The sequence below is a fragment of the Dysidea avara genome, chromosome 12 (assembly GCF_963678975.1).
Source record: "Dysidea avara chromosome 12, odDysAvar1.4, whole genome shotgun sequence".
NCBI lineage: Eukaryota > Metazoa > Porifera > Demospongiae > Dictyoceratida > Dysideidae > Dysidea > Dysidea avara.
This window is the reverse complement of record NC_089283.1, coordinates 10,686,513-10,710,632: the sequence shown is the minus strand read 5'-3', so window position 1 is coordinate 10,710,632 and position 24,120 is coordinate 10,686,513. Positions and strand designations below refer to the sequence as shown.

The 24,120-nt window shown below is 38.2% G+C and overlaps 2 protein-coding genes across 3 annotated transcripts in view; one reads left to right on the top strand and one right to left on the bottom strand.

Annotated features, from left to right (window-relative positions):
- LOC136240292 (ankyrin repeat and MYND domain-containing protein 1-like) overlaps positions 1-2,458 on the bottom strand; it is a 9,226-nt gene extending 6,768 nt beyond the window's left edge. Inside the window, exons 1-5 of the mRNA XM_066031236.1 lie at positions 2,089-2,458; positions 1,896-2,042; positions 1,591-1,818; positions 1,404-1,535; positions 32-166 (exon numbers count right to left, since the gene is read on the bottom strand). Coding sequence (XP_065887308.1) covers positions 32-166; positions 1,404-1,535; positions 1,591-1,818; positions 1,896-2,042; positions 2,089-2,385 — 939 coding nt within the window. The 5' untranslated portion in view covers positions 2,386-2,458. The remainder of the gene's footprint in view (positions 1-31; positions 167-1,403; positions 1,536-1,590; positions 1,819-1,895; positions 2,043-2,088) is intronic.
- On the top strand, positions 2,450-24,120 carry LOC136240294 (transmembrane and coiled-coil domain-containing protein 3-like). Of its 2 annotated transcripts, none has more exons than XR_010693764.1 (10): positions 2,450-3,176; positions 3,254-3,499; positions 3,555-3,647; positions 4,323-4,485; positions 5,839-6,070; positions 6,369-6,444; positions 6,503-6,653; positions 6,722-6,801; positions 6,947-7,074; positions 23,903-23,915. XR_010693764.1 is itself a non-coding variant. In XM_066031238.1 (10 exons), exons 1-10 carry the CDS (start codon positions 2,526-2,528, stop codon positions 24,053-24,055), a joined length of 1,992 nt encoding a protein of 663 aa, XP_065887310.1. In that variant the 5' UTR covers positions 2,450-2,525; the 3' UTR covers positions 24,056-24,120. The 2 variants fall into 2 exon arrangements, 1 of the variants encoding a protein (XP_065887310.1); XM_066031238.1 differs by having other exon boundaries at positions 6,928-7,074; positions 23,903-24,120.

Below are 24,120 nucleotides of genomic sequence, written 5' to 3'. Positions count from 1 at the left end.
GTATGTACTACAGGTAGCTGTCTTTTTCAACCTTGAGTTGAGGATGGCAGGAGCTGTAGAGCAAGTGGTGACAGGCCAGTAGTGCAGATAGGCCAGCGCTGTCCAGCAAATTTACATCTGCCCCTTCATCAAGTAAGAAATTAGCTGCATCACAGTGTCCATGGATCTACAAACAAGAATAAAATATTTTATGGATGTGTATATAGTATTAAAATGATTGTAAAAGTATCTTCTGACATAACTCCAAAACAGTGCAACCTTCAAAACAGACACCATGCCACCAAAATCATATCATGCACCAAACGACTGGTGAAGCATCAGTAGATCTTTAGCATTGTCAATGTTAACAGCCATTAGTACGGTATAGCCGAGGGATGAAACTTTTGCAAATTTTGCCATTTATGATAGCTTCACGAAAATACATGAAATGTTTGAGATTACATTCATATAGCTATTACCTAAGCAAAGCATTTTCTAAGCTTCTGTGAATTAAAAAATGCAAAAATCATATTTTACATAAATTCACAAAAGTTTCATCCCTCAAAAATTTCTGGCTATACAGTAATATCACTGAGTAATTATATTGTGGACATGCGGAATCTTAAAAGACTAAATTTTTGGCAAGTGATTGAAATGAGTGCTTCAAAATGAGATAACAAAAGCCAACAGTCCACACTTACAAATTGTTTAACAGTTTTTGCTACAAAACCCCTAGTTATTATTTTGAATTCATAATATAAATAGAGATATTATAAATTACAGTCCAAAATTGCCATTAAGTATAAAAGCACTGATCATGAATGTGAACATAAAACAATCAAGTAGTTTTGTTGACTGCTCTATTTGAGTGTAAAATTAAGAGTTTTATAGCGGATTTGCTTTCCCGTGCTAGGCAGTGTGAAAAAGCAAAAAGTATGCTTGTGCTTGACATATATCTCAAGCACTCTAAGGTAGATATAAGTCTTTACTATATTGGAAAACACTCTTCATATTTAAACTCTGCAGTTTGGCAGTATAGCAGTGTACAGTTTTGCTCAAGTACCAGACTACTGAAGCCTAAAGTAAATAGCTCTGTAAAACTTGAGTGACTCATCAAGTTAGGAATGGATGGGTACTACTCAGATTGAACTACAATATCAAACCAATCGTATGGGTAGTAGTATTCTCGAACTTGGGTAGGTATAAATAACATTTCCAATATTAGATATTCGTCTATCAAATATGTTCCTGTTTCATACAGAATTCCTAGTAATATGCAATAAACGTTATGCTGCTTCATGAACAGGGTGCAAATTTCTGCATAAAAATCATGGGAAAAGTTTGTAAAAGCTAAAACTTGGGAAATAATTGTCATAGATTAAGGTTTCATGTACGAATTATCTATTAGTGCCTAGCAGACTCACAGCAGCAGCAAAGAGAGCACTGTGGCCTAACCAGTCCACCACATCAACATAAACAGCACCGGTTCGTAACAGACCACGTAGTTTACGGCAATTGTTGCTAGCAGCTGACTGAATTAGCTCCTGAGACCCAGTCTAAAATATCAAATATATTATAGTAATTAAACATGCATACAGGTGTACAACTTACTTCCAGTGGCCCTTTTGGTCCATATTTACCCCTGTGCTTTAAATCAGGTAATTCCAAAGAAGCTGTAGACGATGCCGTATCCAACAGGGATGACATGCTTGCCTCAGGTATGATAAAACGTAGTTTTACCAATTTATTACCCTTCCATATTCCAACATCTTGCCTACGACCAGCCCCAGGGTAACTCTGTATACCCAAGCCATCCCTGACATCATGCTTGTAGGTGCCCTGTTGAACAGGATGTGTAACAGCAATTAACAAAATTACAAAGCAATTATCAGTTGCACAAACACTAGCTTACCCACCTCAAACTTTTCTCCACTCTCTGCAACATACACACCCTGTCCTTCCTTCATATCTTTCTGAAAATTTCCAGTAAATTTGGCTCCAGTTGCCCACTGGTAAGTGCCTATTCCATGACGTTTATCAAACTGGTATTCTCCCTCGTAAACCTAAATGTGAAGCATATCTTAGCACATTTAGGGATTGTATTATCACCTCTCCATTAGCCCATTTATGTCTGCCCTGGCCATGTCGATTATCTTCCACGAATTCACCCTCAAACCTGGAGCCATCCGGCCATTCTTGCACACCATATCCGTGCCGCTTATTCTCAACAAAATACCCAGTGTATTTTACACCCGTGGACCACTCAAATGTTCCGTACCCACTCATTAGTGAGCTGTGCATCTCGCCAACAAAACACCCGCCCTTTTTAAAATTTACAGAGTGCACTAAAATATCGCTGTCTTTTTCATCCATTTCTACGGCCTCGCGTGCTTCACTTACGTTCATTAACTGGAGCTGTCGTTTACGGGTTTTAATCCAGTTTACCAATAGTGCGTATTAAATAGGACAAAATACCTTGGAAACTGTAATTGTGGAATGCAATTCTGAGATACGTAGGGCTAAAGATTCAACGCTGAAAGCTACTGATGCATCTCTTATTTCAAGTTTTGAGCGTTTCGGTATTCCTGGTGTTCGCCAAAGAAAGCATAGACAAAGAACATGTATTTCGTTTGACTAGTTTGCACGAAAACTACGAGTCAGATTGTCAAGGCCTACTACTGCTGTTGAAGAAGAAAAAGGGCTTAGTTGCTACCATAGACCGAACCATGGTACACATTAAAGCCAGCTCTGAAGGTGATGAAGACAAAGAAGAAAGACTAAATATCTTGGAGCTGTTCAGACGAGAACTGAAAGCTGCAGAATTCACTTTGCTCATAGCTTTAAAAGACATGGATCGTACTGTAAACAGTGATTATAAGTTGCTAGATAACATAAAAAATACATGTAAGCAGCGTTTAGATGACTTAAGAGATATTTCAGCACAAGCTGAAGAGAACTATGCAGCTGTTTTGTCACTAGAGAAAGAGATTAATAGTAAGCATTCAAATGTCAGCGTAGCTAATGCTGGAAAGTTTCTGAATGACATCTTAGTGACACTGTCGCATGCAGTGGATGAGCTAGAAAAGGAATTAAAAGAAAACACGTTTGAGCGGTTATTGGATGTAAAAGGTGCACAATTGGAGACAGTTGTAAAACTGAATCGGCTCATAGTCCATGATCATGACAATGCCAAAGAGGTATGTAAGCACATGTTGATTATAGTGCAACTTGTATGCAGTAATTATGTATTAGAACCCGTGTGCCTTACATTTAGGTAAGAAATGATGGTAATGAAGCCATACCAGTACTGGTTGATTCCCTTAACAATTACTTTGTACTATCACGACCTGGTGATCGGACCATCTCCCAGGAGGATCAAGCACTACTTCGTGATCTTATCATAATCTTTCTACTGTGTTTCGTACTAGGAGCATTGTTTGCCCATACTGGAGTGCCATCTCATTTAGCATACATGATAGCTGGGACGGTGCTGGGTCCTTCTGGCTATAATGTAGTGACGGTAATTGAGTTATTATCTGGATGAAATATACAATAATATTCATTTGCTATTGTAGTCTGTTGTGCAAGTTGAAACAGTTGGAGAGCTTGGTGTGATTTTTGTTCTTTTTGTTGTGGGTCTAGATCTTTCTCCAGATAACTTAAGAAAGGTAAACAGGTTGTGCATTGACATGTATGTGTTGTATGTACACGATGGTAATAATCACTAATCTATTTGGTGGACTCACGGACTAAGCTTGATAATTAGTATTAACTAACACCATGATGATTCTGAGCTACACTGATAATTAGTCCCTTAAGATATCGTAATGCACTACTTTATTGATTTGCAGTCATCTTAAGAACAACTGCATGCTTGTAATTGACTGTATATGTAATCAATTATTAGAGTACAGAAGTGTTTCAGCTATATAGCTTGGTGAGTGATACAGCACATGGTTACCAATACAATTTTATATTGGCATGTCATTGGAGCATTAAGATCCTTGCATGACCATTGAGCAAACTTTTAGTACATTGTGCAACTAAATACAGGTGATGTAATTTTCCACAGAATTTGGTGATACCTGATGCTATTATTCTATCCGTGTTTCCTTGAGTTATAGATAAGCAATGAATACAACTTAGCTCCATATATTTTGTGATTTATTTCTGTTTGCAGAATGCATCGGATGTACTGTATGTATTATAGTACCACTACACAAATTAGTTGTTCTTTACAGAGATAGTTTCATTGATAATAAGATTAAGCTTATAAAGTGGAAGTGTATATATGTAGTGTATGATTTGTATAGTGTCCTAGCGACCTGCCTTGTTTGCTATAGGTTTGGAGAGTTTCAGTGTATGGAGCAAACTTGATGATGTTGGTTAGTATTATACTGGGCATGTCATCCAGCACTGTGTTTGAAATTCATCCACTCCATGGGCTGTTTGTTGCTGCTTGTCTTGCTCTGTCTAGCACCCCCCTTGTTGCAAGATTTCTAGAGAGTATGTTTGAAGTGGTGTTTGCCACATATTGTACAATGTGTGTAGTCCATATGTGTACATAGTTACCGTTTAATTACAGTGTGTGCAGATTTTAGAACAATAAGAGCTGGCCAGCATGATATTGCCTGTCTTATCTCTTGATAACTAAATGTAATTGGTGTTGCTTACGGTTTAGTGGGTACAGCTACTGTATGTGTTGTGTTTAAAAACAAAAAATATATATAATGTCCCATGTAATTGACACTTCTACATTGGAGTTGCACCATACCATACAGTTTGATGCTACGCAGTGGTTGTATAATTATCTTGATACATATGCATGCATAATTCATGTATAATCTCAAGTAGCAGTTATGTAGCCTTCATGCATGTATATGCTATTGTGTACATTCATGTGCACACGTATGTGTGCTCAAATAGAAGGTGTACAAAACAGCTGAAATATAAACTGTACATGTATATAGTTCAGCTATAGTGCTAGATACAGTACAACTGTAGGATGTGACGTTGATAGTGATGTGTTTTACATTGCGGCTGCTAAAGTTTGTTACTTCCCACTATATTCACCTGTCAACAGCATAAAATTAATTATCATGGTGTGGTGAAGTGCAGGTGTATGATTTTAGGAAGCAAAAATGTAATGACATTCTGAACATGTATTATGGTTGATACTTTGAGTAGACAATAGCACATGTATGTATGCACTATCCAATGATAGGCAGTCACTGTGCATCTGACAATAGAATGTTGTTGCATCTTGCTACAGTTAGTTGTCGTTCCAATAATCTCTAGTGTAAAATTTTATTTCTCACTTCCTTATGCCAGTACGTGATCATTAACAGTTGCTCTTTAGTACATACTGTACAATACACATTCCAATATAGAAATCCATCCATTATTGTTGGTGATACTAGAATTTCAACATGCTAGTACTTGTACAAGCTGGTACTTGTACAAGGATGTACTACTCTAATACTCCATTTTCTTACATGTAGCTTTGATAACATTGTGCACCCTTATAGTGACAGATTTCTTTCCAGCCACAACTTTGAAACTTGGTAACTAAGTACAAGGTTCTGCCCAGAAAAGCCAAACTTGGCTGCAGCCAAGATATTCAAGTACTTTAAAGCACAAATAAATACATCCGATGTTGACAAAATGTGTTGGTTCAAAAGTTGTGAGTACTTATGCTAAGCAGACCAGTGGGCAAAGTTAGGTAAACTGTCCTTCATTACCTCATTAATAAAACCAAGAGTACTATGTACTCTTGATAAAGCCACCTCCAGATCTTTTGGACCTACAGTAATATTGGGGCTCTACTGTAATTTGCTGTCTTTCTTATCTATTGTGAAGGTACCTCATTGACTGATGCTGAGTATGCTGATTCTTTGATGGGTATCCTGGTTGTACAGGACATACAACTTGGAGCATTGATCGCCATGATGCCACTCCTTTGTCTGCAAAGCTACAACAGTAAAGCCCTTGATGAGTTACTCAAAGGTGGCTTCATTCTATGTAGTACCTTAATACTACTCATGCTGATGTGCCGACTGATGTCCCTGCTTGTCATAGATCGATTGTTCAGGTTTGTATGGAATTATATCATTTTCTGTGTTTGTGTGCACTTGTACAGAGGTGTATATTGGAATACCTGGTATTTTCAGTCTCATGAAAATTGCAAAAATTTTAACTTGTCAAATATATATTATTATATATATGGTATCAACAGTTCTCCATTTATAAACCAACTGGTTATTATCTATTGCCTAATTTTGACAAATGGCACCCCATAATGGTGTATCTACAATAAATGTGGTTATATGAAGTATTAGTGTAATTGCTGTAATAACAATAATATCAGGTGCAACATTATTCTTCTGTAGGTTACTGAATTCATTTCTTAATAAGAAAGAGTCTATATTAATTGGAGCCATTGCGACCTGTTTTTTCTTCTCTTGGGTAAGTAAAATTTATCAGCCCTTGTACATAAATGATTGCCATGTTCACTTACTGGTAGATTTCTCACCTCTTGGGTGCATCCATGGAGCTTGGCTGCTTCTTAGCTGGCCTAGCAATCAGTTCCAGGGGTCAGTCACTGGCAAAAGATGTCAGGGAGCTTGTTGAACCAGTGAGAAATTTTTTTATGTGCTACTTCTTCAGTTCAGCAGGTGAGACTTGCATGTGCGCTCATGTGTGTATGTGATAAATATTTTCCTTGATATCTCTATTCTATCAGGTTTCCATGTATTCCCCACCTTCCTGTTATCAGAGTGGCGTATGCTGGTATCTGTAACATTGTTAGTAGTGGGAGGCAAGGTACAATGACATGTGCTACTTGCATTGTAATTGAAAGCTGTGCATATTGTAAAATATAATCATAGTTTGATAAGTATACCTGTAGTTTGCTGTATGTCATGTATTACACTGTATTGTTTTCATTAGCTGTTGTTGGCTGTTCTAGTGGTAGGACTGTTTCAAGGCTACCGCAGGTCACATACTTGGATTATAGCTACTGGGCTAGCTCAAGTCAGTGAATTCTCTCTTGTTCTTGGTAGTAGAGCAAGGCGACTACGAATTGTAACCAGAGAAGTGAGTAACAACAAAATGTGAATTTTGTATACAGCTACAAACCCTGTAGTATATATATGTATGCTATGTGAAAGAGATATTCTTGTTGTACAAAGTAAAGTTTGAAACATACCTGTCAGTGCCAAGTGTATTGGAAATCTTCCACTGCTCACATGCTCTAAAATAGAGCAATCAGACCTACTGCAGTAACACAGTTATTGTTACAGTACTTAGAATTCCTACCAACCTTTATTCCTATCATCCTTTGCAATACATATTAAGATGGTTAGGGTGGTACAGTAAGTACTGTACAATTGGTCTTACATGTTGTTAAATGCTATAAAGCCCTGTTCTTCTCATTCAGTATCTCCTTGATGGTAACCATCACTTTGTGTTCTGCTGTAAGTAAGCAGTAAATACAGGGAATCAGAATCTTGAAACTACTGTAAAAATGCTGAATGTGAAAAATCTTGTAATGTTTCCTGTCGACTGGTTCCTTATGTGATTACTTCAACAGTATATACAGGAATGTCTCTGTCATTAATGTATTGACTGTTTAATTAGAGTATTTCAATTCCATAGCAAATGTATGCTCTATTACCATATGGAGGGGAACTTTGGAGGGGGGAAAATTTGGCGAATCAAGCAAAATATCACTGTTGGCGAAATAAATTTGGCGAATTGTTAGCAAAGCGCACACCGTATTGAATTAATTAGATCACTAATTGCTGTGCCTGAAGCGAGAACTGGAGTGCCACGCCCCTCAGCGATTCGACGCCTGGAGTCAGCTACCAACTAAAAGGTAATACTATATAGACAGTAGATCCACACCCTCTGGGGTACTGTAGCCATAAATATTTCATATAAACCAACTCACTTGCAGCGTCACCTTACATTTAAAAATGGATTAAAATTTCAAGTGAAATTCCCTACATAATAAAGAAGTTAATAGAAGGAGGAATAAAACATTTCAAATGAAATTATTTGTTTCCCCACACTCCCAAAGCGTAAGAGACGAAACCATCATTGATAAATGATGCAGAATGTGAAAAAAATTAAATGGCAGGTAAATCTTTGGACGCATGTGACCAAACAGGAACACAGCATAAGGGACCTGTGTGGACATGGTGTGGTTACAAAAATAAAATTTAGCTACTTACAACAGTAAATACAAAGTATGGTTGGCTGAGTCCACACCCACTCTTTGCATGACTGAGCTTAGAAAATTCTTTCTGAAGATTAAATAATTTACAGGCAGCATCATCCAACATCTTCCTAACAACGTGGAAGATGCTGTTAATTTAGAAGACTGTTCACGGAGACTGGCTGGTGGTGGCCAAGCACTGTAATTTCAATTGTTTCATAGTAACTTGGTAGCTACTTTTAAACGTCTGCTGCAATTGAAGGTAGTCTACTTTGGATTGTTTCCTGGAAAGGGCTGATTGTATAATTATGATGTACGGAGTCCAGAGGGTAAGTCAATTCTAACATACAGTAGCATTTTTTAAAATACATGTATCTGCATGTTGTAAGTATGGATATTGGAATTGTGCTTCAGTAGATAGCTCAGAAGTTCTATAGGTCTGCATATACTTGAACAAATGAAAAATTTGTTAAAAAAAAAATTCAATGAGCTTTGTAGCTAGCATCTTAGTGTGATGGTACTGTAAGTGTATCTCTACTGACTTATAGTGACAAGGGACAACCAAAAAGCACTTTGCATCACATTGCATGGATCGATGCAGAAAACTGATAGCAGTGGGCAAAGTGTCAGCAGAGGCAGCCTATGCATAAAAGAAATGACAATTGACCAGGATGAAAATCTGCATTTATATTGAAAGGGGGATCACATATTTCAAGAATCAAGTGAAATATTTGTTCCCCCAACCGATAAGAGGGGACTGTCTATGATACTAAAATTCTTGGAAATCAGTGTCATTGACTATGTAAATCTCGTAGAGTCCTTTTCTGTTGGTTGTATATAGCTTGCATGGTTTTCAGGGGGTGAGAATCAATTAATTTAGCTGAAATATTTGGACCCCTGGTACAGCGCATGATGCTGGTAGCTTTTCTATAGGGGGATAAAATATTTCAGAGGGGTCCAAATATTTCAAGAAAAAAAGGACTGCGGGGTCAACTTTTGGGGGGTTCAAATATATCATTACAATCCAATAGTAGATTGGTAGATCTCTATAATAATGTTCATATACTATTGTATTATAATTGAGGCTCCGTAGTATAGCTACACTGTACAGTGATACTCCTTCATTCATACATTAACAGTGGACTATATTTTGCACCAAAAAATATAATAATAGCACCCATTGTAACCAAGTGAACCATATAGTACAATATAACAAAAACCACTTGGCATGCCTAGAGCATACACTTCTGAAACACTGTTAGTATAAACCAGAATTTAATATTCTACTACAACAATTACTTACCCTAATGAAATAGTCATAGCCAACTGTGGCTTTATTACAGTACCTTAATCTTTTTTACAGCATACTGTACGGAGGGAAACTTTGGCGCCGTTAAAATTTGGCGATTGACCATGAATTTGCCAAATTTTCCCCATCCAAATATTTTGGTGGCGAAGAAAATACAGTAGCAAACCAAGCCTCGAACTAATCAATTTTCTACTCAACCAAGAGATAGTGGGCCAGGCATTACGCTAGAGCCAAGCCTGCCTCTACTATCTCACTAGGTAGCTAGTTACTGTACACGTGGTATCTTTAAGCTTCAACTCAAAACGGGAATGACAAGTATAGCGAGTCCTACCATGTTAAGTACGATATCCACTATTTAGCTGTTTTCAAAAAAAATTTTGCTATATATGAGAGAACAAATTCACTTACTTAAAATATTTTTACCCCTGCTTCCCCGCGACTGAGCCTCTACCAGCTGAAATATCTGGACCCCCCTCTTTGAATACATGCAAATGGTGTTAATAAATTTTGTAGGGGGATAAAATATTTCAGAGGGTCCATATATTTCAAATATTTTTGTTCCAGGGGGTCAAAATGTTTTGATACATTTGGACTCGGGGGAACCAAAATAGGGGGTCCAAATTTTGATCAATACCAATCTGAGCAAAATTGGTTGGATTTGCAAATCTTCTCATAGACCCTCCCTAGTGGGATACGTAATTCTTGACTGCTCTTTTAGAGTACAAGTATAATTAGGAATTTTAAATTCGATTCGGGATCATAGAAAAAAGAGTTAGGGAACAAGGGAGGTCGCCTACACCTGCAGATATACTAGTGAACTTTCTAGTAAACATTTAATCTCTAATTCAGTCTATAGCTACCCACTACCCGAGGGGTAGCCAACGTCTTGGGACTCTCGTACACTATCTGAGAAATCCAATTTGAAATCCAATAAATATTTAGAAATCCTGAACCACGTACAAGATATGTTATTCTTGTTTTTGTCCGTTCATGAATTCAATTACAGTCGCCGCTCTATACAACGGTTCAACTTGACAGTGCAAAGTACACCTGTGTCTCTTCTGAAGTCCTATGATCCCTTTCTCAGGTGTTCCTGTACAAAAACTCAAGGTAAAAACATCACGATAAAAATCGAAATTAGAATTACATTGTATTTACAGATATATTTATTTTTGAAATACTTTAATATTGGGACTCTTGTACACCATGTTAGGTTTTTGCGTGGGCGCTGGCTACCCCTCACCACTACCCATCACTGAATTAGGGATTAAATGTTCACTAGTATATCTGCAGGTGTAGACGACCTCCCTTGTTTCCTAACTTTTTTCTATGATGTTGATCCCTAATCGAATTTAAAATTCATAATTTTTCATTATACTTGCTTGTTTATGACTGGTGAAACCGTGCATACTGCATCAAAAGAAAGGGGTTTTTACTCTTTTCATTACCTTTCATGACCCTTATGTAATATTAAGCTCAAAAGCATCCTACTGTAGATCTCTCTTCGACTTTAGGGCATGCATCTAGTAGTTGCCACGAGTAGTCGACTTTAGGGGATACTTTTAGTAGTTGCCATGAGTAGTTGACTTTAAGGGACATGACAAGTAGTATTAGTGTTAGGGTTGGGCAGAGATGGGGTAACGCGTTACATAATATATATTACAATTTGCGAGTTGAAGTAATATAACGCGTTGCTTTGCAAAATGCAGTAATATAACTTAAGTTATTTTTGGAAACTACACTGTATTAACTCGTTACTAGTAACAAGCGAAATAATAATATTACATAACGAACAAGGTAACGAGTAGCTAGTGATAAGCGAGATGTAACAAGTAATACTATGAGTAACAATGAGTTGAAGCATAGTAATGTATTAATGATGTTTTAACATATGGCTAACGTTTTGATGGTTATTATCTCACGCTATTAAAACCACGATTAATCTTCAGATGCTACTGTATAAAACAAACGGAATGAGTTCTCCGTAGTTCTTTCACCTATAAGGTGAGTGCGCCCCAAGTGATATATATCACTTATACCACGGCTGCTTGGTATTTGCTGATATTATACACCCGCAGCCCTTGGGCTTTGGGTGTATATATCAGCAAATTCCTCGCAGCCGTGGTATAACTATTGAATATTTATGTAAAAGTTACACTGATGGAATACTGGTATCCTGTGCCAGTATCCAAAACTACATTACTTGTAATTACTTAATCTAAAATTACAGTTAAAGTAAAATTATGACTACTTAACTAAAAGTTACAGTAACATAACTACTTAGGTTACATACTGTAAAATAGTTAAGAAATAAGAGAGAAATGCATGGCTGCTGAAGTTTCCAAAAGCAGACCGCAATGATTAAAGAAGCAAGGTATTTCACTAGAAACTATTATCTGAGTTTTTTTTTTTAATATGAGCTGGGCCATATGTCCTAAAATGATAACATGATATACTACAAGATGAAATTGAATTTTGGAGAACAAATGGCTGCATGCAGCTGATCACTGTGAAAGATGGCAGTACCTTCAATAGGATAAAAATCCAATACCAGAAAATAAAGGATATGCCACCAAGAAAAAGTACAATTCCATTGTGTGGTAGCATTGCAGACTGTAACTATGTATAGACACAATAATAGTTTACAGTATGTAGGTAAATAAACTGCAGCTAGCACAACCACACAGCAATTATCAGCATAAGGGCACATTTTGTGTATGCAGTGTTTGTTATCTCAATCACGTTGTATGGGATGTAATTATGGCAATGTTTATAGTTTTTGTCTCAAAGTAAAATAATGCATGGTGATGACAAAACAACGTAAATTAAAATGAAATGAAACAAGCAAACAAAACCACAAGTGTTCTGATCAACAAGAATACAACTTTCCACTAAACGCAGCTCAGTGGAGACAGCAGGGAGCTCTGTTGACTGTAGCTTTCTGCTCCCACAAATAGCCAGTACAGCAGAACGTAATAGTGAAAACGACAAAGCACAGCGTATCCAAGAGAGTGTCTGGTTGTTAGAGATATTGTGCTTCTGTGACAAAGTGATCTCACTCCTGACACTGAAAGGCTTCAGGTTGAGAGCTATGTATTTTCGCACACAAACTTATTAGCTGAAAACTGTGCCAGCATTAACGTTCTCTCCACACAATGGCTTGCCAGGCCCAGTGCAAAACTACTGGTAGCTGAGTGCCAGTACATTAATGGTGTGGCAATGGCATAATGATACTGTATGTAACACAATACTGTAGAACATACAGGAGATGCAGTTTATACCATAGAACTGTATGCAGCAATGTATTATTGGCACTGAACACTGGAGATGGAAATAATTCAGCTAGCAAGGATGAACAGAAGTACTACAAATACACAACAACTATCATATTAACATACTCTTAATCTTGTTCATCTATTTATTTATTTATTATCAAACTGGGTAGGCAGCACTGCTGATACACCCAGGAAAAAAAAAAGAAATAATTTACAATTAGATTAGTTAATTAGATGCTAGATTGAAATATAGTTAATGAATTGGATGCTACTGTCGTTGGAGGTAATGTGTTCCATTCCTTAATTGTTCTGGGGAAGAAACTGTTCATATATGAAGATGTTCTGGTAAACGGATGTATAAAGGAAGATTGATGATGAAGTCTTGTTTGAGTAGGACGTGTTTGGTAGTATGGTGGTACTTGAAGTGCAATAAGATTATTGTTAGCTTTGTAGAGCAGGGATAGTCTAGCCTTCTTGCGTCTCTCTTCCAAGGTGGGCCATTGCAATTGTTGGAGCAATGATGTTACACTGCTGTATCTACTGTAGTCATTTAGTACCCAATGGGCAGCCCTTCTTTGGATCTTCTCAATGTTGGTAATGTAAACTGCTTGATAGGGGTCCCATACAGTGCTGGCATATTCTAAGGTAGGCCGAACAAGACTGAGATATGCAGCTTCTTTAGTTGATTGGAGGCAGTTGGAAAGGTTTCTCTTGATGAAATTAAGTACTTTAGATGCCTTAGACACAGTGTTGTTTATATGTGAAATAAAGGACATTGTTTTGTCAAGCATCACACCTAGGTAAGGATGTTGATTGACGCTTTTCAGGGTACGGTTCTCAATAAGATAGCTCGTGAGAAGTGGACTAAAAGATCTGTAGCATTGTAAAATTGACACATTTGTCTACGTTCAATCTCATCTGCCAGCATTTGCACCATTGAGTAATTAGATTAAGGTCTTGCTGTAATATCTCACTATCTCTTGGGGAATCAATCACACGGTACAGAATACAGTCATCTGCAAATAATCTCAACGTTGAAGAAACACCAAATCCAATATCATTTATGTAGATAAGAAACAGCAGAGGACCCAGTACAGTGCCCTGAGGAACTCCAGACTTAACTCGAACCCACTTAGATGCAGCACCATCAACAGTAACACGTTGTAATCTGTTTGTTAACCAGAGTGATATCCATTCAAGCACCTGACCACCAATACCATATTTCTTTAGTTTACATAGCAATCTTTGATGAGGAACTGTGTCAAAAGCTTTTCGGAAGTCGAGCATAATGGGGTCTACTTGTTTCTGTTGGTCAAGTGCTCTCTGAACATCCTCTACTACATTAATTAGCTGTGTTTTACATGAATGTCCCTGTCTAAAACCATATTGCTGTTCACTCAAGATTCCACACTGAGTAAGATGATTCATCATTGAAGTGTACAAAACGTGCTCCATTAGCTTACAACAAATGGAGGTCAATGAAATTGGTCTGTAGTTGCTAGGTAAAGACCTTTCCCCTTTTTTAAAGACAGGAACCACATTTGCTAAGAGCCAGTCATCAGGAATAGAGTTTGTAGTTATTGACTGTGTGAAAATTACTTGTAGTATTGGCGCAAACTCTAATGCACATGTTTTAAGAACAACTGGTGGAATTCCATCAGGTCCAGGGGATTTGTTAACATCCAAGCACTGCAGTAAGTTGACTATACCATCAATAGAAAAGGAGATATCTGACATAGAGGTGTGAGGTTCCAAGTCAGCTAGTGGCAAGTTGGTTAGATCCCCATTGGTGAACACCGAATAAAATTGATTATTTAATGCATCTGCCTTTTCAGCACCATCAAGGTCCAAGACTTTCCCATTTACCTTTAGTGGGCTAACTCCAACACGGTCTTTTCGTAAATTTTTTACATACTTCCAAAAGTTTTTTGATGCATGGCCTTCATTGTCAAATAGTCTGTTCTGATAGTTTGTATGAGAGTGTTTTATACACTGTATCAGCAGTAATTTCATTTTTAATAGTGCGATATGCTGCCCAGTCTTCTGGTGCTTGGGATGATTTAGCTTTATCATACAACTGCTTTCTCTGTTTCATTTTGACTCTGATGTTTGTTGAGCCATGGAAGGTGGTGGGATAATTTAACAGGTATTTGAGGAATGTGGAGGTTGATGGCAGCTATTAGCTCGTTTTTAAAAAGAGACCAATTTTCTTGGACTGTGTTATTGTGCGAGTCTGTTAATAGGAATGAGTTTTGAAAACACTGAAGGTGTTGTTTTATTGCATCAAAATTACCTTTACCATATAAATAAATATTCCGCTTAGTTTTCTCATAGATTAGAGGGCTTGCATTGAAGCAGAAAAACACTGCTTCGTGATCCGATATACCAGGAACCACTTTCACATTGGAGGCATGTGCGGGATTGGAGCAAAATACAAGATCCAGTATGTGGTTCTGCCGAGTATTCTCTTGTATTAATTGTTCAAGATGGTTGTCACTAGTTAGGTCTAATAGGGAATAATTCACTGCAGTGCCATACAATGGGCTAGATTTGGCTTGGCCATAACCTTCAGCATATGATATCTGGTCTATTGAAGTCTCCTGCAACAATTAAGTTAGTTTGGGGGGATTCTTTTTCATATAAAGTTGCAATGGCATTGTTAACTTGGTTGAGTGGACTTTGATCATTATTAGGTGGTCTGTAAAAAGAACATATATATACAGGGAGACAGACATGGGGCCAAGTACATTTAAAAGTACTTAAGTAAAGTACAAGTACTTTTGAATTTTCCAAGTACAAGTACAAGTACTCCTGCAGCAATCAAGATAGTACTTAAGTAAAGTACAAGTACATGCTGGAAGTACTTAAGTAAAGTACAAGTACATTTTGCTGTAGTAAAATATACACTGTATTCAGTGTATTGTAGCATGTAAGTGTGCCTAGGGGGGTTGGTTTTTGTCAACCATTCTCTCTCTTAAACTCTTAAAATGCATGCACTGCCTTGAACAGCAGCATTGTTTTTGTTTACTAGAAAGCTATGACATCATTAATTGTGGCAACATGATACATAGTATGGTTGGGAAAGGCAGTAGAAGAATCGCAAGTAGTTGTAAATTACACCTTCATACAATTTTGTTATTCTCATTGTACACCCACTATGTACAAACTACGTACAATGTTTGCAGTATTTACAAGTACTTAAAAGTACTTTAAGTACTCAAGTACATACAAGTGCTTAGTGAAGTACTTGAGTATAAGTACAAGTACATTGGGGAAATTAAGAAAGTATTTAAGTAAAGTACAAGTACTTTCAAATTTGTACTTAAGTGTACTTAAGTATAAGTACTCATGTACTTGGCCCCATGTCTGCAGGGAGACTTTCAGAGAGTAAAATTTTGACCCATAACCATGATTCAACTGTAGCATTTAAATGGTTATGAATCCCAATAAATACTCCGCCTCCTCCAAGACTTCGATCTTTATGGTAAATTTTGAAGTTAGATGGTAAAATCTCAGATGAAGAAATGGAACAGTCTAAATGTGATTCACATCCTATAATAACATCAATGTTGTGTTCAGTAATAAGTGCAGTGAGTTGATTTCTTTTAGATAGATTTCTTACACTACGACAATTTAAACTGATAAAATTTAATGTGGGGGTAGATCTACAGTGATTATCTAGTCAGTTGGCAGGGGTATCATACTCCATTTGAGGTTGTTCTTCAGGTGGAGAAATTGCATTGTTAGATGAACTCTTGGAGCTGGTATGTTGGCATGCCTGGAACTGTGAGCCTTGTACAGATCCATGAAGTTGATTACCTACAAAAATTTGTGAATTTCGAATTTTGATGAGTTTTTGATCAGTTCCATTTTGTATAAGGTTCCATCATTCACGCAGTAGGAGCAATTCAACAATTCTTTCTTCTTTCGTCATATCTGGTTTAATGACTATGGGGGTTTGGAATTTAGATAAGATAACATCAACATCAAAGACTCTTAAAAACTTGACCAACTAGGACGTGATTGATCTTGCTTATATCTTCCCAGTCGGTAAATGTCTTTAATTGAGGACAATTGAGTTGGGAGATTAGCTGATGCAAATGTGAACATAAGATTATCAAGGTCTTGCTTCTGTCGATCAGATCTTGAGGTACAACTTGGGCTTTCCTTGATACCATAGATAATCAGGTTACAACTTCTATCTGTTATATTTGGTCGGTAGTGGTTTATTTACAGGTACTGGTGTTGGTTCACTTGCAGACTTTTCTCCTAATTTCTTGATATGTTGATCTAGTCATGAATTAAATTCCTCAGTAGTCTTCATCAACTTTTCTTCTAACTATTGGAGCTTGGTGTCTAATGTATTTTGGTTTTCTTGAATAGAGCAGTTTCAGCACGTGATCAACATTACGTAAACCTTACCGAGACGCCATTTTGGTGCACCACCTGATTGATATGAACTGCGAATGTAGAGGTTGTCAAGCTAGACTGAAGGCCTTCCTGATGAAACAAAGAGCGATACAAGGGTAAATTATGAACTACAGGTGGGATCGACCAGTTTCTCAACGATTTACGAATTTAGCTGACGGTTTTTCCGAGCTTTCCTCTCGTTTCCTCCTGCCTGTCCTGTGGAATCCATTGATACCGTGAGTGACGATTTCACTGGAGCACACGCCAGTTTACCTAACTTAGGAGTACTGAAGGCTACATTTGATTGTGTGAGAAGGACCTTGCCAGCTGACAAAGCTACCAGATTGTCAAGGTTTAGGGTGTCACTGTGTCAGTGACAAATAGTTAACAGAACACTGGTATTTTGAAGAAACTCTTGCCAGGGAATATAATGTTGGCAGACCGTGGATTTGATGTTACTATTTGTTTGGGAGCCATGCAAGCTATGTTGCACCTTCCTGCATTCACAAAAAGAGTCAACAGTCAGCAGCAGAGGTTAAGCTAACTGTATAACTATTGCTAATGTCCCACACATGTGGAATGTGTCAGTTGTTAGCTGTCCAGCAAAGGTTTCCAATTCTTCAAAGCACTTATAATTGCAGACTCATTTGATCAGACAAAATAAAGGTGAAAAAGTACCTTTGATTGATTGAATAATCCTTGTATGCTGTGCTTTAATCAATGTATGTGACTCAAACTAAAATTAATGGACAATTGTACAGTAAATATTTTATTTTACATGAATGGTTGTATAACAAATAATATGGCATGCCTCACATACTTCTTAAGTGGTTTTTTACTGTTGCCTTTTCCTTTAGAAATTGTGGCAAATTCTACATTCAGGGCATGCAGTACCACTTTCCCCTTGGAACAGTCATGAGCTTAAGTAAAACCAATTACAGTTACTGTTGTCACAACCAACTGTGGATCCTTTCTCTGGACCTTGGCAAAAACACAAGTTAGTTTTTCCTGTTTCCTCGAAATTGTCTGTGTGAACCAGATAAAAAAGCACTGCTGCTACAGTATATGTGTACAGACTTCTCCAAGGCCAGCCTTGCAATTGCAACGTGAATAGCAGACATGACCTGTCTCCTCTACAATTTTCCACATGCACAGTGGCGTCTCACTCATCATCTGTGAATGGCAAACCTATACAACACATAATATATAACTACAACTTTGTATGTGTATAGAATGAACTGTACATGTAAGAAGATAGTTACTCAATCAGAGGCTATGGTTCAATAAAGAAATATACCTTACCCAGCCAGTGACTTTCCAGTTCAGTGTAATTAATATAACCAACCACTAGCATACAAACTGGTTATAGGCTTCAAGGCCTTTCCACGCTTTATGCTGCTCAGCTGTGACAAAACTAGTCCTTAGAACAAAGTAACAAACGGCCGGTGTCATGGATTCCACAGAACAGGCAGGAAAAACTCGGAAAAACCGTCTGCTAAATTCAAAAATCGCTGAGGATGGGTCGACCCCACCTATAATTCATAGTTTATCCTTGTATGGTTCCTTTGCTTCGTCGGGACACCTTCAGTCTAGCTTGACAATCTCTACATTCGCAGTTCGTATCAATCAGGTGGTGCACCAAAATGGCGTCTCGGTAAGGTTTACGTAATTTTAATCACGTGCTGAAACTGCTCTATATCGTTAAAAAACTTTAAAGCTAATTTTATTTTATTTTAATTATACTGGACAGCCAGTAATTACTGATGTGTCTAATGAGACTTTAGGTTGGCATACACTGCATAAATACACTACATTAGATGGCACATTACCAAGTACCTTTAGTACATCAGTGGGAAGACCGCTGCACTGCGAGTGTTCCCACAGCCCACACCACTGACATTCTATACAGCTATCTACGACAGTCATCACCTGTAACATGTCCACTGGCACCTGGCATGGCGACTTGGAACTCAATGTGCCACCTGAACATACTTGTAACCTTGTTGTTTACGTGTAAAGTGGCCTCTGGCTTTCCTGCAATCACTCGCACAATCTGAAATTAAAGCATAGGTGTGGTACTGGGCGTTATATAGAATAATAATAATAATAATGCTTTACAGAATAATAATTCTGAGGGTCTACCAGTGACCTACACTGATAGCCTAACATACATTAAAAAATAACTATACACTAACATTTACATACTTAGTTACAAGTGGTTAAAATTGTTAGATGCAGGATTCTTGGAACAACGGGAACAGGGACAAAGGTAATGGAAACAACAGAGTGATCATGAATTGTCAAAGTTAGCTAGGAAATGATTCCATAAAATTTTCTTCAATTTCTGTTTTATTACAGTTAGTGATTGTGTATGATCAATTATTGGCAAAGAGTTCCATAGTCTAGGTAGGCGAAAAAAATAGTTCATAGCTGCATTGGTATGGGTTGTCTTGTGGTGTAGTTTGATTCCAGAAGATCTAGTAGAACCAGTATTGAAGCTTACATAGTTCAGGATATTGAACTTATCTGTAGGAGTTTTAAGTGATTTGATGAAAAAGAGGATGTCAGATATTTCATAAATATACATCAATGGCAACATACCAAGTTGGATCAATCTAGTCCTGTAGTCTGAAGTGTAATCAGAGAGTATGAATTTACACGTACGTTCGTGTAGAATTACACGTACGAGTAGAATAGAACGTACGAGTAGAATTACACGTACATTAAGCAAGGGGGTGTCACTTAGTCTCGCGTGGCCAGACCGCTTTTTCTCTTTGTCATTGGGTAGGGAGAAAAAAGGGTCTGGAACAGTTCGAATCCCACAATCGTCTTGACACGTCACGAGGCTACATCACAAGTATGCAACCCATGCGCTTAAACTCCATTGTAACAAGAATGCCACAGCACAACAATAAACAAAGACTTAGCTTACCTAAACAACTAACATTCGATTCAATCTATTATCGCCTCAAAGGCAGCTTTAGATGCTGATAGGTTTATAAATACGCGCTTGAAATTGATTGACGCAAGCGGCTACTATTTGAAAACGCATCACGTTTCTTTGGTTAACACCCCCGAATTAACTGGGGAGTGCCAGGACGAGTGTGGGATTCGAACTGTTCCAGACCCTTTTTTCTCCCTACCCAATGACAAAGAGAAAAAAGCGGTCTGGCCACGCGAGACTAGGTGTCACTCAGGCTCTTGCTGTAGGTAGACCTGCGACCGTGGTCAAACTCTAAGTCAACGGTCAAGGCCACTAAATAGCTCTTACAGTGGGTAAAGGGTCAAGACGATACGGAAGGTCCGAAACCCACAATTGAAAACTATACGTAGCTATTATCAAGTTTACGGGATTATACGTAACTCACAAGAAGTAAGGATCTCCAAGAAGATGTTTTAAAGCTCCAACAGGCATTTTGCCGTAATTATAATGATTTTTCTCTCCCAGCTGCTGGTAGCACGCACTAAGAAAATATTATGCTAGGTTACAAGTGCAGGTGCGTATAGGAAAATAGAGAAATAAGTGTAGGTCAAAAGTTCGACAAGAAACGCTCAAGTCACAGGTAAAAGACGATAAACGCTACAAGTCAAGGGTCAAGGTGAAATATTCCCTGGTCAAGACTTTGACCGCGGTCGCAGATCTACCTACAGCGTGAGCTGACATGACACCCACTTGTTAAGGTCATTAGCACGAACAGGCACAACGATTATACGTTTGTGCCTCCATTCACAGGCGAATTGATCCCCGGTTAGTTTATGTCTCTAGGCCTCGTAGTCAGTGGCGTAACTAGACTTGTACCGACACCAGGGCCCAGTGCAATAAGTTGAAGTCGTATCGCTCAAGTCGTATTCACAAGTAGCAAAATTATCGACATGATAATTACTTCTAGATGCGCTTACCGTATATGACCGTATTAAAGCCGGGCTCAAATACACTCAGGGGCTCAAATATACGCCGGGTACAGCTAGGGGACTGTCATAATAAACGCCGGGGCTCATTTAAACGCCGGGGCTCATTTAAACGCCGGGGTGTTAATGATATGGACTGAAAGGGGTTCTAAACTCGTGTCAGCTGCTAACTATACAGTGATGTCTCGTCACCAGTCTTATGATGTCTTGTCTTGTTCGACTATGCCTTCTCTTCTGGTGATGGCCATAGCGTATTTATCGTGGTCATTGTCATCTTTCCGCCCGACTTCCAATGTTTCACCCAGCAGAGGAGTCCGAATGGATTTATGTACGTGATGGGCTATGGATTTCGTATTTCGTAGGTACTTTTACTGGCACCTGTCATTCTCAACGAGTGGCTAGTAAGAAATAAACGCCCGGGTCCAAATTAATGCCGGTCTCGTTTAAACGCCGGGTCAAAAATGATTTATAGGAAATAAACGCCCGGGCTTCTATACGGTCATATACGGTATACCGATAACCTGGCAGTTTGAAGTGATTTCACAATAACGAAAGGTAATATAGCTGTTTTGTAGCCAAAAATGTGTACTGTTGTCAAGGTCTCGATCAATTATTCCGTGAAATAGTCTTTTCTACTACTCTATTGCTAATTCCGTGGGCGTGACTTGATTGCTGACACCTGGGCCCGGGTAGTCCCGGGTTTAGTTACGCCACTGCTCGTAGTTTTCTCAAACATTAATTATTAATTCATTATTTATTTATTTATGATGTAATTTTAACCACATTTCGTATTATTCTTAATACTTGGTTGTATAACTATCCCCGTTTAGTTCATGTCTCTAGGCCTCGTAGTTTTCTCAAACATTATTATATTTCATTTATTCATTCATTATTAATGACATAATTTTAATTGCATTTTGTATTATCTTTAGTACTTGGTTGTATAATTAACGTAGTGGCTATTTGTCTGGTTCCGGACGCCGATTTTACCAGGCTATTCGTCCGGTTCGGATCGCGTGGTCCTGTTTGTCCGGTACTATTCGTCCGACAGTGTCACCCATAACTCGAGTATCAAACACACTAGTTGTATGAAGGTAAGTTTTGGGGTGAGTTCGAGGCGAGCTAGGGTTGAAGCGAGCGTCCCGGCAAAGCCGGACCAACCCTAGCTCGCCTCGAACTCACCCCAAAACTTACCTTCATACAGACAGTGAAAGTCATCATTGTGCTTAACAGGCAAACGTCACGTTAGCGTTAGGGTTAGGGTCGGGTTCAGCTTTGGTTTCTTCTTCACTGGGTATTCTTCTTATATAGGTTTCTTCTTGAATGACGTATATAAGATAGAAACTAAGAGAAGTGGGTAGCTGGGAGCCACGTAACACAGTGGTTACGATCCTTGCCTCACACATTGGAGGTCCCGGGTTCGATTCCCGGACAGGTCATAACTTTTTTTTTCGCTTGAGGACTCTTTTTTGTCTAAGTTTTTATTTACGTGAACCGAGCCGGACGAATAGCTTGGTAAAATCGGCGTTCGGAACCGGACGAATAGCCTCTATCTATAATTAAAGCTTTACAGTGGCTTTGGATTACCTGACCTAACAAACTGGAACTGGAGACTTAAAGAAGATTTCTTGACCTAGCTAACAATAAGGTGAAACAGTTCACGTCATATCTACCATATCAACATGAAACACAGTAAGAACTTGTACTGCAGCTAGTTACAAGCCTACAGGAGATAGTTTGTGAATTTTACGCTGGTCTTGTGAAGAACGCTAGAGAACGCCCGTTAATACACTTATCAATGTCATTCCCCACTCCCGGGTAGGGTGGGGGAAATACAGGGGATTTGACAAAGTGTAGTGTCAAATTTGAATTCCCAGTACTGGGGCTAAGAAAGGGGGGTTTCTATAGGGGATTTGATTTATCTATTAAAATAATTTTTGGTTCAGCAAACTGCCACAGTCAAAAGCCCCAGGGGTGGGGCAAGATGTAGATGTCAAATTCCCAGTAGGTGTATGGGGACCCCCAGGGATGGGGGATGGGGTTGACATTGATAGGGACTGTAAATCAACAGTAGAGTGGTCGAAGCACGTCATGTTGTAAACATGCTTGTGCGTCTGAATCGTCCATACGTAATGTATGGTATATTTTTAAAGCCTCATAACTCACTTGTTCTAGCCCTTATCAAAGGACTTTTTTGATAAATAGTTCCAGCATTTAAAAGGCTTCACAGTGCTACTAAATTTTTGGCCCATGTAACAAGAGTTACAGTATTAACAAGAAATGAGGGCTCAGGGGAATGCGAACCGACTATAGTGAAAACATATCCATAAGTAACATCCCTACTTGCATATCTCTTTGAAGGTAGCTAATAAGTAGAAAATACATGTAGGTGAATTTTCACTATCGTTATGCTTTTGTCTATCGTGAACAGTGCCTTACAATCATTTAGACATTGATAAATCCACTATCGCCTAGCCCTAATTATTCAATAAAATGGCAAGTGAATTTTCCATTTCAGTGGACCTTTAACAGTAACAGTGCTGTGATCATTATTCAGTTAACAATGGCTGAGAATATAAAATCATCAAAATTAATCTCAGTATCAGGTAATTTTCTTAGATCGGATCATCTAATCCAATAGCATTCTGCTGACCTTAAGTGACTCCAAATACACGACAGCATTAGTGTTCAGTTGTCTAAACATTAGGTGGTCCTTTGTGAGTGTCATTGCCATGCACAGTACATACATGTTAGATATAATGTATTCTTCTGAAGTGACATGTTGTTTTCTTCTCTTAACAGGTGTACTTGGTCATTCTCAGTGTATCAATCCTAAGTCTGTTACTGGCACCATTACTGTGGAAAGTGGCACACAATGGTTTATCTTTTAATCTACTTACTTCAAGATGGCATTCCAAACATTCAAAATCAAAACCCAGAACGTTACCATCATAATTTAAAATTCTTGTGTAGATATCATTTCCACGTGTCATTTCACTAGTGTTCAAGCAATAACTGTA

Coding starts and splice junctions, on each gene's coding strand:
- LOC136240294 (XM_066031238.1), top strand. CDS start 2,526: ATGCATCTCTTATTTCAAGTTTTGAGCGTTTCGGTATTCCTGGTGTTC. Junction 6,445..6,502: donor CCTGTTTTTTCTTCTCTTGG/GTAAGTAAAATT, acceptor ACTTACTGGTAG/ATTTCTCACCTCTTGGGTGC. Junction 7,075..23,902: donor TACGAATTGTAACCAGAGAA/GTGAGTAACAAC, acceptor TTCTCTTAACAG/GTGTACTTGGTCATTCTCAG.